This window comes from Festucalex cinctus, chromosome 7 (genome assembly GCF_051991245.1).
Source record: "Festucalex cinctus isolate MCC-2025b chromosome 7, RoL_Fcin_1.0, whole genome shotgun sequence".
Lineage (NCBI taxonomy): Eukaryota > Metazoa > Chordata > Actinopteri > Syngnathiformes > Syngnathidae > Festucalex > Festucalex cinctus.
Genome location: NC_135417.1, coordinates 5,672,501 through 5,688,620, shown reverse-complemented (window position 1 = coordinate 5,688,620; position 16,120 = coordinate 5,672,501). Strand labels below are relative to the sequence as shown.

General features: G+C 41.3%; 3 protein-coding genes across 4 annotated transcripts in view; 2 read left to right on the top strand and 1 right to left on the bottom strand.

Annotated features, from left to right (window-relative positions):
- Positions 1–328: 328 nt before the first annotated feature.
- Positions 329–4,406, top strand: LOC144022103 (uncharacterized). The gene is made up of 3 exons (XM_077526602.1): positions 329–500; positions 582–771; positions 1,077–4,406. The coding sequence occupies exons 1-3, from the start codon at positions 474–476 to the stop codon at positions 2,303–2,305; spliced, it is 1,446 nt and encodes a 481-aa protein (XP_077382728.1). The 5' UTR covers positions 329–473; the 3' UTR covers positions 2,306–4,406.
- Positions 4,301–16,120, bottom strand: part of LOC144022101 (discoidin, CUB and LCCL domain-containing protein 1) — a 13,261-nt gene continuing 1,441 nt past the window's right edge. Inside the window, exons 2-15 of one of the 2 annotated variants that reach the window (XM_077526590.1) lie at positions 12,249–12,470; positions 10,279–10,416; positions 9,633–9,684; positions 9,491–9,563; positions 8,848–8,981; positions 8,726–8,763; positions 8,393–8,584; positions 8,189–8,301; positions 7,922–8,093; positions 7,744–7,830; positions 7,551–7,644; positions 7,047–7,084; positions 6,860–6,970; positions 4,301–5,244 (exon numbers count right to left, since the gene is read on the bottom strand). In XM_077526590.1, coding sequence (XP_077382716.1) covers positions 4,886–5,244; positions 6,860–6,970; positions 7,047–7,084; positions 7,551–7,644; positions 7,744–7,830; positions 7,922–8,093; positions 8,189–8,301; positions 8,393–8,584; positions 8,726–8,763; positions 8,848–8,981; positions 9,491–9,563; positions 9,633–9,684; positions 10,279–10,416; positions 12,249–12,470 — 1,823 coding nt within the window. In that variant the 3' untranslated portion in view covers positions 4,301–4,885. The remainder of the gene's footprint in view (positions 5,245–6,859; positions 6,971–7,046; positions 7,085–7,550; positions 7,645–7,743; positions 7,831–7,921; positions 8,094–8,188; positions 8,302–8,392; positions 8,585–8,725; positions 8,764–8,847; positions 8,982–9,490; positions 9,564–9,632; positions 9,685–10,278; positions 10,417–12,248; positions 12,471–16,120) is intronic. The other variant, XM_077526591.1, reaches the window with a different exon arrangement.
- The window catches only part of LOC144022102 (glucocorticoid modulatory element-binding protein 1-like), a 24,539-nt gene continuing 16,053 nt past the window's right edge, over positions 7,635–16,120 (top strand). The window contains exon 1 of the mRNA XM_077526594.1: positions 7,635–7,658. The gene's annotated coding sequence lies outside the window, so the exon portion shown is untranslated. The remainder of the gene's footprint in view (positions 7,659–16,120) is intronic.

Sequence of the window (16,120 nt, the reverse complement as noted above, 5' to 3'; positions counted from 1 at the left end):
AAGTGATTTAACCCTTTATCGTATATATAATTTGACTACACTCAAGGATTTGTATTTTTATTTTTTTTAAAACCTTTATGAACACAACGAGCCATTCACACCTTTTCAATTCCGGTTAATTTTTCCCAAACACAACACCTTTGACAGACACATTTGCTTTATTACGTCAGGTTAATTAAAGCATATTAGGATATTATTACAGATGTTACATTTACAAAATGTATTATTCGTAATACTCAATAAGATAGTGTATTATTGTTACTAATGCATAACAGTATGAATAAAAACGTGCATTTGACTTCCGGTCACGTGTCTGAAACGCCCGGAAGTCTGACGTATTATAGCAAGCGATATTGCTCAAACACATAGCGAAAAAAAAAATGATGCTCTTTGTATTTAATTCGACGCGTTTCTTGTACGGTTGCCTAAAAGTAAAGTAAACGATTAGAATTCAGTCGTGTTTGTGCAAATTGATGGACAAAGACAAGAGCAGCGACACTGTAAGTCCCCCTCCACCAGCACCAAAACAAGCAGCCTTGCTAGCTGGTGTCACTCATTTTACTCCGTGTTGCGCCATCCAGCCAGACCACAGCAACTGGATGGAGATGCACCAGTTCATCGGCGACCTCCTGATGTCGTCTGGGAGCTCCGCGAAGGAGCAGCCCGACGTTATGAACGTGTGGAGCATGTTGGGAGGGGACCCGCTCCAACAAGCCCGACCGATGCACGACAAGACCGATGCGGCGCTGAGGAAAAGCAAGGCCAGAGACGGTAAAATGCTTTAGGAGTTAATTTCTCCCTCGGTAATATGCTCATGAATGTTTCAATAATATTGTAAGGTAAACAAACACCGACTACGTCCTAGCGACGGGCTGTCGTGATCACGTGGTACTGTTAACAGCCAATCAGAAAGCGAGTTGACACCAAAGAAGACTAATAAAAATGGGCGACAGCGTTTATAGCTTAAATAAAATGGAGTGTTTGATTTGAACAAAACAAAAGATGTTGATATTTCATGCGTCACATTTTAGAAATCCAAAAGAAATAAACAACTATGTGCTTGTCATGTGTGCTAGATATGCGCCATGTCTGCACCTGCCCCGGCTGCCCTTTCTCCTCCCCCAGACAAGCCTCATCCTCACTTCCACACTCGGAGGCTCCAAAACAGCGCAGCCCCTCTTCCACCAGCACCAGCCCACCTCTTCCACTGAGCTCACCCGACAGCTGCCCTGAACCGAGCAGCTCATCCGAGAGCAGGCCCGACCCGGAAACCCCCCCATCCCGACTGTCCTCCTTGAACCCGCTCTCCTCCATGTTCCCTTGCTCCTCTTTCTGCCACCCCCACCACCACTTCCACCACCACCACTGCCCCATCAGCACATGCCTGCCGTGCCCGCAGCCTCCCTTCCCCTGCCTGGCGTCTCTGCAGTCCCGCCTGCACCAGCGCGCGCCCGAGGATCAGCGGGCGGCCCCCTCGTCGCACCCCTGCATGCACTGCCCCGCCTCCTTCTCCAAACCCTCGCAGCTGCTGCAGCACCAGCGCGCCGAGCACGCCCAAAAGGCGTCCGGCTTCCTGTGCACGCAGTGCGGTCGCACCTTCAACTCGCACAGCAACCTGCGCATCCACCTCCACGTGCACACGGGCGCCCGGCCGTACACCTGCGCCGAATGCGGCAAGGGGTTCAGCCAGTCGGGCGCGCTCAAGATCCACAGGCGGATCCACACGGGCGAGAGGCCGTACTCCTGCGGATTCTGCGGGAGGGGCTTCCCCCACCTGGCGGGGGTCCGAGCCCACCAGAGGATCCACACGGGGGAGAAGCCTTACCGCTGCGGACAGTGCGGGAAGTGCTTCACCCAATCCGGAGCCCTCAAGATTCACATCCGAATCCACACGGGCGAGCGGCCGTTCGTTTGTAACATCTGCGGCAAAGCCTTCTCCAACCGGTCCGGCATCCGCTTCCACAACCAAACGGTCCACGGTTTGACCCCGGAGCAATCGGGGCTCACGGGGGTGCAGCTTGGGCGTCCTCGCGCGTATCCCCCCGCTAATGTGAACGCGCCTCACGGCCCCGACGCTCCAGCGCAGAACGGGAGTCGATCCGGATTGGCGCCGCTCGGTGGGAACGCGTGTCCGACGGAGGGGGAGAGCGCAAGGCTGACTTACGAATGCGAGGACTGCGGTCTGCGTTTTAAAGACGCGCCTTCACGGAACACACACCAGACTGTGGCGCACTACTCTGCGGAGGAGGGGGCGCCTAAAGACGGAAGCACAAATGAGGACGTCACCCATGACATTGGAGAATAAAAAACAAATTGTGGCCAAAAGACATTTGTTAAGAAACACAAAGCATTGCTTGGCATTCCGTAATAGAATATAGGGCAACCTCCAAAGTCGCAACACCCACAAAGTGGGGTTCAACTTAAAACTTGCTGGCAGATGCCGTATGCCTCAAACGTCAAACTAATCAAGGAGTTCAAACGATGTCACACTACATCTTGTAATGCTTCTTCTAAAGCACATGCGGCAAAATAATTGTCTTTATGGTTTCACTTGTACACAACAGCAACACATAATCTATATATTAAACTGAATTTAAACTAATAGGCCAAGAAGATAGTGGCAATGAAGTCGTCAGTTTGTGTGGTATTTGGGCTCCCTCTAGTGGTCCTCAAAAGAATCATCCATCCATTTTTGTAGGAATTATTCTTAAACATAAAGACACTTTATTTAACTTATGGGGCCACGTAGAATGATTTTTAGGAGACACTGCACTTAATTATGACACATGAAATGCTGTTCCATTACAATGTTGAGTAATATGATTAATTAAATTAAAAAACACTCACAAACGTGCTTTACCCAGCAGATGCTAGCTTATATAGCATATTAGCTGGAGGACCAGAGATAATCGCCAAACAATTGACAAATTTGTATATTTCACAACTAACTATTGCTGCATTCGAGGATGGTCGTATATATCAGAGTTGGTTTTTCCCAGTTCCTTCCTGAAAGCGTTCGAGGTGAACGTAAACAACCAAAATGGCGGATAGTGATAATTTGTTTTTTTATTTTGGTCCTCAAAACTCATTTTGATCTCTAGAAAACTTACCTTTTTGCAAAACTTTCTGCGTTATGTGGAGTTATGTCGAATATTTATGAATGAAGAAAGCTATCTAGTTTTATACTCGAGTAAATTGTGTTTTGCCATTCAGAGTGACGTCACACTGTAGTCCGCCGGTGAAGTTGGGGTCCTTCCGACTTCGCAAGTGGAATTTCCGAGTTCAAGGGGGCGTTGCCGTACACACTTCCTGGTTTGAACTCGGAAAAGTCCGACTTCCTACCATCCTCGAATGCAGCAATACCGCATAACCACTGATTCCCAACTACTGTTCCATGGCACACCAGTGACCCAATCACACCCAAATAGTCAAAAAATATTTGTTTGACAAATTGTTTCTTTTTCATCTATCTATGCCAGTGTCATATATAGAGCAATTAATGCAATTTTGTGCCTTAAATTTGTCTTACATAAAAAAAACTGTATGTGCCTTTGCTTAATAAAGATGGAGAAACACATTAAATAGTGCATGCCAATAAATCAACCCCAAATAACAGTTTGTGCTGTTCTCACCATACATAGAAAATTATTTGAAATTGAGTGTTTTGCCTTTTTGGCACCTGCTTCATAGTTAATGTCAAAAATGTTGAGTAAAACGTCTGTTTTATGGTGACATTGGAGGTTCAGCCATGGAGAATTCCTACTATAAATAGCCCCCCCCCGAAAAAAAATAAATACAATATGGGATGAGCTCCAGTCTCAATGCTGCTCAGTACCAGCAAGATTACAATACACTCACAGGACCTTATTCGTGACATCAGCACAATCTACTGACATCAATACTGTTTCTGTATTCATTTGTTTGTTACTTGTGGTTGTGGAACGGCACTGCATTGTGCTTAAAGTGGTTTAAGACCTATTATATGTCTAAAGTTGTGACCAGTGATGGATTTATTGATCAGTTGTGTTCACATGTAAAATAGCTCGTGTGCCTTACACGTGAAATGTTTTGCCTCTCATTATTCCCCAAATGGCACTACAATGACCTTCATTTAAGGCACTTTTTTTTGTGTGTTTATTTAAAAAAAAAAAAAAAAAAAAAAAGCTGTAAACCAACAAAACACCATTTATTTGTAATTAATTTTAGGTTTAATCTTACATTTCATTTCACTGCCACTCCAAAAAGATGAGTGAATTTAATTGTATAAAAAAAAAAAAAAAAAAAAAAAAAAAAAATGTTTGTGTGTGGTACATGTTTGTGCACTTAAAAAAACAAAAAGGGGGGCAAAAATGTTAGACAATGTTTTTTCTTTTCTCTCTCAGCATAAATACAATGTAAAATCTCAACATGTCCATTGTGCCTTTATGTGTCATAACATATTTTATTATAAGAGTAACAAAAAGCATGTTGCACTCAAATACTGTACAAGTAACTGACCAGTCCACCTGTTCAATGTTTAGAGCTCACGAGAGCCACCTGGTGGTACCGTACGGTACATGGCCACCACGTCAGTCCCAGTGCATCACAGTTGGAAGAAAAGGTGACTGTAAATACTAATGCATTCACGTATGTAATTTGTTTTTGCTGTAAAACAGTTTTCTGAAAGTGCAGCTTGTGACCAAAACAATCTTTCATCAATTTAAAAAAACATAAAGGGAATATTGAAGGAGTCACATTCTCTGTGCAACATTTAAATTTTTGTTCTCCTTTTAGACAGCTCCCATAATCAGTGTAATCAACTTTGGGTTCTTATGTCACTGGAGATTCTGCAGCGTCAGCTTTAGTCCACTTTGGACTACACAGTCCAAGTTGTTGCGAGTTGCTCTCACAAAACTTCTTCGTACCGCTGCAATAAAGAGTAACATGACTTCGGCTCGGCGTAGACGACACTGGCAGGTCGCGGATCGTTGACGTGGAGGGAGGGAGTGCAATAACCGTTGTCGAGCATCCTGTGGGAGGGGCAGTCGTAGCTCCCCGGGGGGCCGGGAGATGCAGACGTGGGTGCGCACTCCTGCTCGCCGAACGGGGTGGCGTATTCGGGCTCTGGCGGAAGCGGCTCTGCGTACTCCGGAAGGTTGCCGGGGGAGTCGTAGTGGCTGAACGTGAAGGGGACGGTGTAGCCCTCGTCTGAGGGGGGCCGGAATGTAGAGCCCACCTTCTGCCCAATTCCGGGATGGGCATAGTCTACAAAAACAAAGCACTTTATGTAACGGATGATCAAAATAATTGTATTCCATATTGCCCATTTGGCTGCTAACCAAAACAGTAGCACATACAGTGCTGTATTGTATTTGTATTCTTAATCATGAGCCAGATTGTGGCTAGCTTGGGTTAGCTTCCTGCCATTAGCTGATGATAAGGCATCAGACTGTTATTTACCTGTACATGAGAGGTACAGTTGAAGTAGAAAAATAAGCCTAACAGTGGCAAGAAAAATATAAATCGAATGTGATGCCAAACCACTTATAAAGGCAAAAAATGCGTGAATGGAAAACTTACACATGAAACAAAAATTAACAGCTCCATAAAATATTCTAGTGCGACAAAGACAAGCAGCTTTGTAGAAATATGGTATCTTACCATTTAATTGGTAACTTGACCTGTTTTTTTTTAGCTGTTGGTTGCAATTTTTGTATGAATACCAACACCAGACACTTGCAGTACTAGTTTTGCACAAAAAGGAGGAACCAATTTTCTATGAATGAAAAATATGGATGGGGCCAAGTTGGGGGGCTAATACGGAGCCCCTAAGGTGACATGGTAGAGGGAAAAAAGAAAAAACCTTTGCGTTCTTTCCCAAAGTTTGCGGAACGCATTTTTTTTTTCTTTTTGCGAGGGAATTACGAAAAGTTTTTTTGTTTTTTTTTCCTACCATGTCACCTTCGAGGCTCCCTAAACACTTCCGGGTCATCTTCCATGTGACCAAAAGCGACGAGGGTGGAGAGTGTAAACAAAGCAGTGGGAAAATACACGCTCTATCCTCGTCGCATTTGGTCACACGGAAGATGACCCGGAAGTACATTAACTCGTTACAAAAAGCGTCCTCTTTGAAAAAAAAAAAAAAAAAAAACTGCGTTATTTTGCAATCTTTGCGTTATCTCGCAATCTTTACGAGAGAACGCAAAATATTATCAATTTTTCCCCCTACCATGTCACCTTAGGGGCTCCGTAGAAAAATGATCCAATGAGTTGCCATGAAAAAAACAAACCTCTTGCGTTTGACTGGTACCACCCGCTGTGTATTGTGCATTAGCACCATCTAGAGGACGGTGGTGGAACAGTCTCACATGATTGACTGGCATGTCCTGGTCGTCATGTACAATTGGAAACCAGCCAAACGTTGATCTTCATTAGCTGAAAGGGCCACCATCAAAATGCCCCCCATACCCCCCCACTCAACTTAATTCTTGCAAGCGCCTGTTCTTCTGCCTAGCTTGTTGTGTGGGGGGCCTCGACCCCCACAAGAACGAGAACAGCCTCAATCCCAGAAGCCTTTTAATTAGACAGGCTGTGCCGGACGCTGCTTTGTCTTAGCGTCGCCCCTCCGTCCTGTTTATCAGTCGCAATGAAGGGGCCCCTCTGACGGGAGGGGCTGAGCGGCCTTTATCGAGCGCCAATTCAAGGGTCCCTTTCAGAGAGGCTCCGCGGGCCAAAGAAAGGAATGTTTATACAGTGACTGGGTGACGGGCTAAAGAATGGACTGCCCATGGAGGGAGCTCAGAAATCCAGCGCCCGATTACAGAGGGAAAAATGAAGTACTGAATTCGGCGGACAAGCACATCACCGATATGATTCTGACCATTGAGTGGGGGGCTCGGTAGGTCGTCGTGGATATTTCGCTCCAGAGGGTACGAGATGAGCGCCGATGGAGGGCACGGGAGAGTCTTCACCTGGAAACTCTGGCAACCTGCTGAACACGCAGCCACTGTTACTCTTTAACCCCAATAAAAAAAACTTTGGCAAGTTGAGGGAAGAGGCACACTTACTTGTTGGCACCGAGTACTTCATTTGGGAAGCCTTTTTCCTGCATGGAACAGAACACAAGCCATTACAGACATTTACTGCTAATATTGCCTAATTTTCTAAGCATGAACATGAGTGCCACTAACTTAAAAAAAAAAAAAAAAAGTAAGTGTCTTTACATAATTATGGAAGAGCATCTTTACAAACACTGCCCGTCAGACACCTTGCAAAAATACAGAAATACTTTTTAATATAATTACCCTATAATGGCAAATAATCATAACATACACAATATGAAATGTTTTCGGAATGTCGGTGGAAGCTGGAGAACAGCCATGCAAAACAACTCGCTAATCACGAGTGTCATTGGCGTTTCTCGCCCATTTTAGGGGCTTAACCATAATACCGTATTCAGACTAGTGGGGCTGCATAGGGCATATTGTCAAAAAATTAGGAGGGTTGACTTCCCCTTTAAAATGTATTATTTTGTATCAAGAAAAACCTGGTGTATTAAGAAACAAACAAACCTTCTCTTCCACCAGACTCCAGCCAACAAACATCCGAAGCACATGATTAGTCCGAGGACCACTGCTACTGCGATGATGACTGGTTGACCCGATCCTACGCAGCCATAAGTAAGTCATTTGAATCCATGTTATCGCACTTAACTAAGCTTCCAAATGTGCGAATGTATAACAAGTAACAAGTATATGCACTCACTTTGCCTGGACTCCACTAAAACGGGACCTTCTGTGGGAGCGGGGGATGTGTTGGGAATGGTTGCGTTACCTTTGCTGGGCGGAGATTCTGTTTGGCAAAAAAACAAAACAAACGATAATACCAGCAGATAAAAACATTCTGAAAAGCTAGAAAAAGCTAAAAGTTAGACGATGTATACCGTCGGGCGAGCGAGACCTCGGCGTGACTTTGACAGGGCAGCCCAGGATTTGGAATTGAGCCGAAGCTCGGCCATGAAAGCTCCGAGGCCGCACGCGGACGAAGCGAGCTACGGCGGGAGGAAACAGGCTGTTGAGCACGCTCGGGTGACTGTCGGCAAACGCCTCAAACACCTTGTAAGAGATAGAGGGATACTTTTTTTTTTATTCATCTTGTGAGGATAGAATAACTGATCATTTCTACACAAGAATATTGAATCAAATCCAACCTTTTCTTCCTTGTTGACAGCATCTTTGTAAACTTTCCAGTTCTTCCTGTCTCTGCTAAAAAGTAGCGTGTAGGATTTGATGTGGTTCTCGCTAGATGTGGTCGTGATCACTCCTGAAACAAGAAGTCGGAATGGAACCAAAATAAAAACTAAAAATGTTCTCAAGAGGGCTTAAATTAGTCACAAAATCAGTTTCAATCTTACCTGTGATGGAGCTTTTGTCAGTGAGTCCAAGCTCCACCCACGGCGATGGATCGTTCCGCGCTGCGGTCCAGACGAGCCCCTCGTGTCCGGAAAGTACCATTCCGGTAGACCAGGAAAATTTGTGCGCTTGGCTTTCACGGTCCTCAAAAGATGAGGCGTTTAAACCATACACCGCCAGGATGTTGTTGCATTCTGTTTGAGCAATCAGAGGAAAAGATGGACTCCGGGAAGTAGTTTATTACGGGGTGCTGAAATGTTTTCTAAACAGCCAGGAAATAGTATTTATAAACAGCAGCAGACTTCAGAATGAGAAAATGTGACTAGACGCTGTACCTTGAGTGAACACCAGCTTCTTTTCGGATAATGAACCGCTGTCCATTAAAAAAAATAAAAATAATTAAATGCAGCCAGTGATAAACATTGTCATTTTTTACAATTTCGAGCATCTTACGAACGTTTTAGAAAGGATCCCATTGGAAAAGGTGGACTCGTAGAGCATGAGGCTCCTCCCACGGCTCACGCTCACGCGCCCTCCCAGACTGTCGGACGCTGCTCCGGCGTGCACGGCAGATTTACACAGCACCGACGTCTGTGGCAGAGGTGTTAATACATGATTAATGCGATAACGTTTTTGGAATTAATCAATGAGTTAGCGTTTTAAATTTCACAGCACTAAAAATTACATGTTTTACACAGAAGCTAGCAAAGTCGCAATATTGCCACAACTGCATACAAATATGTCTACTGAATCTTTGTTTCCACCTTGTGGTTCGATTCAGTACTGCACACAATTTATTCCATCTTAAAGGCATGATTTGATGAATAAGAAGAAAACGGTTTACGACAGAGCGCCGCTTCTTCGGCAATGTTGTAACTTGAGTTGTCATTAAGCTATGCTAACGTTATGCTAACACAGTAAGTAGTAAAGGAGGACTATCATCAACCTTGCATCTTTACGTTTTATTTTATTTTTTTTTTGTATTGGAAATGCTAAATGGGTCAGAATTGATCTAACTGATACTATGATGAGCTGACCAGAGCTACTTAGCGATTACCAACTCTATTACTTGACTTTCAAATGCCATGTACTGTACTTACATCTCGGTAGCCTTGCTCGGGACCTCCCCAAATGTCTCCCGCCACATTTTTACATCCGGCAGGACAGTAAACACTGAAAATCAGAAGAAAACTCTTGGTACTCGACTTCTTTAATGATGAGAAATATGCCATATTGACCAACCTCACATGTGGCGAACTAAAATGCGACCCTCGTTGTAAACAAGAGATGATATCTGCAACAACAATGTACAAAAAAAATAATGCTATTTGAGCAAGAGTGGGATTTAAAGGAAGACGTAAGTATGTATTCAAGGGCTTACATAACAACCCCCCCCCCCCTTCCATTTCGTACACAGACATGAGATAGCCCAGTGTGTTGCTATATTAGGGGATGAGCGGCCATCAGTGTCGAGATGAGCAAAGCCTTTGTTGCGCTGACTGACGAGCACGGCGACTGGCTCTCGTGTGATCTCAGCTTAACAGACGCCGGTTTGTGCGTCCAGACATGGCGAGATTTCGCAAACAAGCTACGGGAAGCTGTGATGACCTCATCCGGGGAGACTAAGTATAGACTCCTGTTCAGACCAGTCACATGATGTAGGAAAAAAAAAACAAGGTCCATATATTTTTTTTTCCCCAACAACACGAGATGTCCCTTATCAAACATACGTCATGTAGATGTTGTCACATGGTCATTCAATCCTCACCGAACGACACACTGACGCCTCACAGTATTCGTCTTGAGACGACAGCAAACATCCAGCAAAAATGGCTACTGTAATAAAATAATGTAAATATTTGTAGAGATTCCGCCCAAAGTGACATACCTGGATAAAGATCTGTGGCGTAAGACAGTAGAAACCCCCGTCCAGACCGGTGTGACCCCGACTTGAAGGTTATTGTCACTTCATTGCTAGCGAGTGTCACATTCTTTTGCGATGCATTCAGTCTCCCACACACCGGACCTGTGAACAAGCAGACAGTTATGCATATTTTGACTACGGACCAATATGGAGGGTGATTCGAAAAGAATGACCATATTTCATGATCAAATATTCGATGAAAGAAAAATAGCAACAACAAAAAAAAACATAATAAAAGTATTCTACTAACAGTCAAGTTTTATTTTACATGTTACAAGTTCTCAATATGGCCTCCCCTTGCAGCACGAACAACATCAATACGATATGAGAATTCTTCCCAAACACATTGAAACACATCGGGATCAATTGCTTTGATCGCTGTTGTCATTCGATGTTTTAAGTTTTCCAGCTTAGTTGGTAATGGCAGAACAAAGAGTTGAACTTTTACAAACCCCCCAGAGAGAAAAAAAAATCCCAAACTGTGAGGTCAGGAGATCTAGGAGGCCAAGCACAAAGATCTTTTTTTTTTTTTTTTGCTGTCGCTGCCAGACGCATGAGTCTGTCAGTGTCACGTGGCAATTATAGAAAAATGGGAAATTTGATCTTTCAAAGACCCACGCCCTCATTCTGATTCATACATTTACTTACGAAATATTTGATCATGAAATAGAGTGATTCTTTTTGAAACAATCTGTATTTTAAAAATACATGATTAACTAATTTGCTCCCAAAAACGTATAAATACGTTCTATTTTAAATGTTTTAAGTGTCCCAAAGATGTAGTTATACGTTTTTGTTTTTTATGCTAGAGCATAAGGAAATCTTTGACGTAGCCACTGAACTTCAGAGAATACTAGAATCAGTGGTAGTTATTACAAAAACGGACAGTAGGTGACAACAGAGTATAAGAGATCAACCAGGGCCATGCTTTTCCTCACTGTTTTAAACTGATTTGTGAATAATGATGAAACTTATATTCTAATGCTAATTGCTGCGAAACTGAAACAGATAAAAAAAAATACTTTTTTTCCTGATAAAAGGATAAAATCTTTCTTTTGGTAGGTTCCATGTTTTTATAGCAATAGAACACAATATTCTGTGGGCCTTGCAAAATCAGTTAAAATCAAGTAAAACAGCAAGGAACGAAGGGGGTTGCTTTAGTGAAAATGGTTGGGAGTAATGAGTTAAGGTGAACAATCTCGACAATTTCATATACCACATGAATTTTTTTTATTTTTTATTGCTTTCGCAAAAATCTGAAAAAAAAAAAAAGAAAAAAAAGAAAAACCAGAGACACTGAGCTGAATTGTGGAAAGATTATGGTTTCAGCTCCATTCTTTGACTTTTTGCTTGATCTCCAAATTGTACATGAACTTTTGGAATCTACAACTCTCAATAACATTTGGATGTAACAGAACATAAGAACAAAAGCTTTTAATAATCCAGAAGACCAAACTCGATTTCACAATTTAGCAAATTTTCAACAATTCAATTTTTTTTAAATGACAATGATTTGAATTAATTTGATTTTATTACCCAGCCCTATTTTTTTGTGTTGAATCAGTTGTCTGTGAATTCACTCGCTTCAAGCGTTGTAGACCGTCACAGCTTGTAGAAACAATAACCCGGCAGAGAGAAAAGAACTTTACAGCCATGACTCAGGTACGACGGTATCCAGTAACAAACGCAACAGTGCAATCCCTCTATCATCAATTTCTCAATCGTCCTTTTGGTACAGTGCCAAATGTGTTTGCCCTCAGGACACAACTTTGTGTCTCCGAGTTAGCTTGTTACATCAATGTGTCAAAAGATTGGCATGCCCTGGGCGTATTGTCACGGGGAGTGTCTCGAACAGCATGGGAAGGAAACATTTGGTGGACTAAGAGAAAAATAGGATGGAAATGTCAAATTAAATGGCCTGGGAAACTTCTTACCTAGGACGGGATGCCCATTGTTGTCTGTGATGGCGAGAGAGCCATTAGTGCAATCGGGACTACTTTCAATGTCAAAGTCCCCAAAAAGAAGTCGCAGTGTACGTCCTTCTGGGACGCGAAGCTTCCACTCGCACCAGCTGTGACTGGGATATGTGCCCGGGTAGTTGTGTGAGGTCAGGGTGCCCGACTCTGTGCCCAGTAGCGTATGGCCACAACCATCACCTGAAACGATGCAAATAAAGATGATCCATCAAGTCGAAAACTAGAAAGAAATACTACAACTACTTAATAATAATAATAATAATAATAACAACAATAATAATAATAACAATAACAAGAAGAAGAATGTTTTAAAAGTAAGATTAGTAAGATTATTCGCAATTCGGCACTCGTGGATTCACCCATTCACAGATATATTTTTTTAAACAAACTCAGTTTTCAAGTAAAACACATTGGAGTTTTATCAGTTTTTTTTCAGACTTTATTTTTTTAGCTAAAGAAAAAATTAAAAAATCCCAGAATAGCGAAAATCCACATACAATTGACAAGCATTGAAATGCATTAGGGGGTGACTCGAAAAAAAAAATCCCTTTCCCCATTAATAACGCATTAAGACGTATTTATAAAAAAAAAATTCATGTTTTTGTATGATAGAGCATACGCAAGGCTTTGATGCAGCCTTTGAACTGAAGAGAATGCTTGAAATAATGGTAATTATTACAAAAACGGCCAGCTGGTGGCAGCAGCGTATAAGAGATCAACCAGGGCCATGTTGAAACCACCACTTTTCCCCACTGTTTTAAACAGATTTGTGAATAATGATGAAACTTAGCTGTATTCTAATGCTAATTGCTGCAAAACGGAAACGGATAGAAATATACTTTCTTTTTTTCTTTTTTTTCCCTGATGAAAGAAGACACTAATCTTTTTTTGGTAGGTTCCATGTTTTTATGGCAATAGAACACAATTGATGTTCCATAATCAATCAATATCGGATTGAGCTGAAGTGAATCAAATCAAGTTGAACTGAACTCTTGTGACTCAAAATTTAATCGATTGAGGAAATTAGAATCGATACCCCTATTACTAATTGCAAGGATATTTGGATATCCTATCCGACATAACATACAGTATATTTCTTATAGAATAACTAGTATGAAGTGTAACAGATTGCATGATTTGTAAGTGTTCCCCTTTTAAAGCAGCCGTGAGAAGCAGACATTTTTCACACTTCTGCATTTTCCATCACTTCCTGTCTACAATGGAAGACTAATAAATGCCTTCTTAGAACACAGTAAACCGCAGCCTGTTTATAACTGTCCATCTGTAAGGGAAGTGGTCACACAGACTACTGTATGCACAGTTTGAAAGTCTACACACCCCTCTTGAAAATGCCACAGTTTTGGAACATAAAAAATGAGACCAAGATAATCCTTTAAAAAAAAAAAAAAAAAAAAAAAAAAAAAAAAAAAAAAAAAAAAACTTTTTCCACCATTTATAACTTGTACATTTCAAATGATTCCAAGATTGATGACATCATCTGACATCTGCACCCGTGACTGGAACACTAATATTTACATTATCTAACTCATCAGTGGCCCACAGGAAATAAATGAGCAATAGTGATCCCGCGCAGATACGTCGGTTTTACGTGGGTGCAACGGCAGCAATATGTTAAGTAGTCAAGTGGTCCTGGAATGGTCAAAAGATTAAAACACACTAGTCATCGTCTGAGATTCATCCTTTTAGTCTTCGTCTTCCATATAAGGGTATTTAAGATTTGTTGAGTCCAAACTGCAGGATAACCTTGTGTCCTCAAACCACTCACACACACACCAGCCCCAAACTTCTACACAACTCTTTCTGTCTTTGCCCCTCTTCAAGCCCCCTAAGGATTTCCTGGAAATGCCACAGCGACATCCAGTAACCGTGGGCAACCGAGCATGGATTTGTCACTGTCCGGTGGAAGGGTTATTTTAGCGAGCAGCGCTTTGGCTCAATCGTCTTCCCCTTTCCCCGAAAAACAAACATGAGCTCATTTGGTCCTGATTTGACCTGTTTGGGAAATGTAGAAGAAGGCTTGCAGAAAAGTGGATTCATCTGGGCATAAACGAGACCCAGCTCCAGATTTGCTGGCAGGCGCTCACAGGTCCACACAACATGACGGGATGCTCACACTGCAACTGGCGTACACTGCATTACCCTGTCTGGTGTGCCAATACTTTTGACAAATATCACACAAAAAAAACAATAAAAAACATATTTAAATTAAAACCTATATTATTATTATTATTATTATTATTATTTAAATATTTTAAATAATAAAAATCTAAAATAAAAAAAATAAAATTCTAAATATAGTTTTTAAAATATTTTACACACAAAAATCCTAATGTCACATAACAGTGACATAAAAAAAAGTTTTTAAAATTCTGTTTAACAGAGAAACCACAAATCGTCGCTGCTATGTGAAAAACATTTTGTTCCTTTTTTTTTTTCTTTACATTTTTTACGTGTTTGGGATATCTGCAGTTTCATCCCAAAAACCTAACAATGTAAAATAAATAAAAAATAAAAGAAATAAATAAAAAATGTCTAAAAATTAGGGATGTAACGATATCCAAATGTCACGATACAATATTATGAAGCTCACAATACGATAATTATCACGATATTGTGGGGAGGTTGGCAATATTTTAAAAAGGTCACAATATTGTAAAAAAAAAAAAAAAAAATTCATATAAAAAAAACAATATTGTGCTTTTGTACATGTTATTATTATTATTATTATTATTATTATTATTATTATTGTTATGTTGTTCACGCACACATTGAGTTCCTCCACATATTGATTTGCTTCACAGGCATATTACATTCCCCTTCATCTGACAATTAGTGTAGATTTTAAATATAGAAGGGCCAAAACATCCCTAATGAAAATTCAATTGCACTGAAAAACTAGCCACCAGAAGGTGCTAGAACTGCACAAATGGAACTCAACCTGACTTTTTAACAGATATGTTGCATTTAAATATCGTGAACATGACGACGATATTGTGGCAGTTTTAATATCACAATATCACGATATCGCGCTTATCGTTACATCCCTAACAAAAATGGACATAAGTGATTTTCACATCGCAGTGACGAAAAATATTGTCATGTCAAAGAACCTCAGTAACAAATGTCTCAGCATCCATATTTGACTTTTACAGACCATCCTGCCTCTGTTACAGTTCTGATACTGAAGTAATATTGATGGGTTGACTAACTTGACTTCAGTCTGTAACAGTAACACACATAAATGTACAAAAATGACCGTTCATACAGGAAGACCTCCTGTAGATGATTTACAGAGGTGGGAAAATATTCCAACTTCCATAGGAAGTGAAAAGCCTCTTTGCACAGAGATACTGCAAATATTGACCCAACACTTGTTCACCTTTACCTTCCACGCAGACCCAGGTGAAGACACTCAACTGTGTGCGTTTTCACATAACAATATACATCCTGCAATCAGGTCATTTGATGTGCGATGAAAACTTGCCTGACAGCGACACTTGTTTTCACACAACATGGTGGGAGAAAGCGAGTGTTGTGTGTTAAACTTCATGCTTCTGTCCCAGGTTTTCTGCACACCTTTACACACAAAAAACGTCCCACTTCTGTTATGGCACTGATGCTGAAGGCGTAAAATTGCTGGGTCGACTATTCCTCCAATTTTTTGTTAGGGCCATTTCTACAATTTGTCGACATAAATAAGAGAAAAATGCCAGTTTTTAAAAAATGGTTAATAAGGGGTCTTTGGTTCACATTAGAGAGAGAGTAATATTTATTTATTTATTGATGTATTTATATATTTATTTATTAAT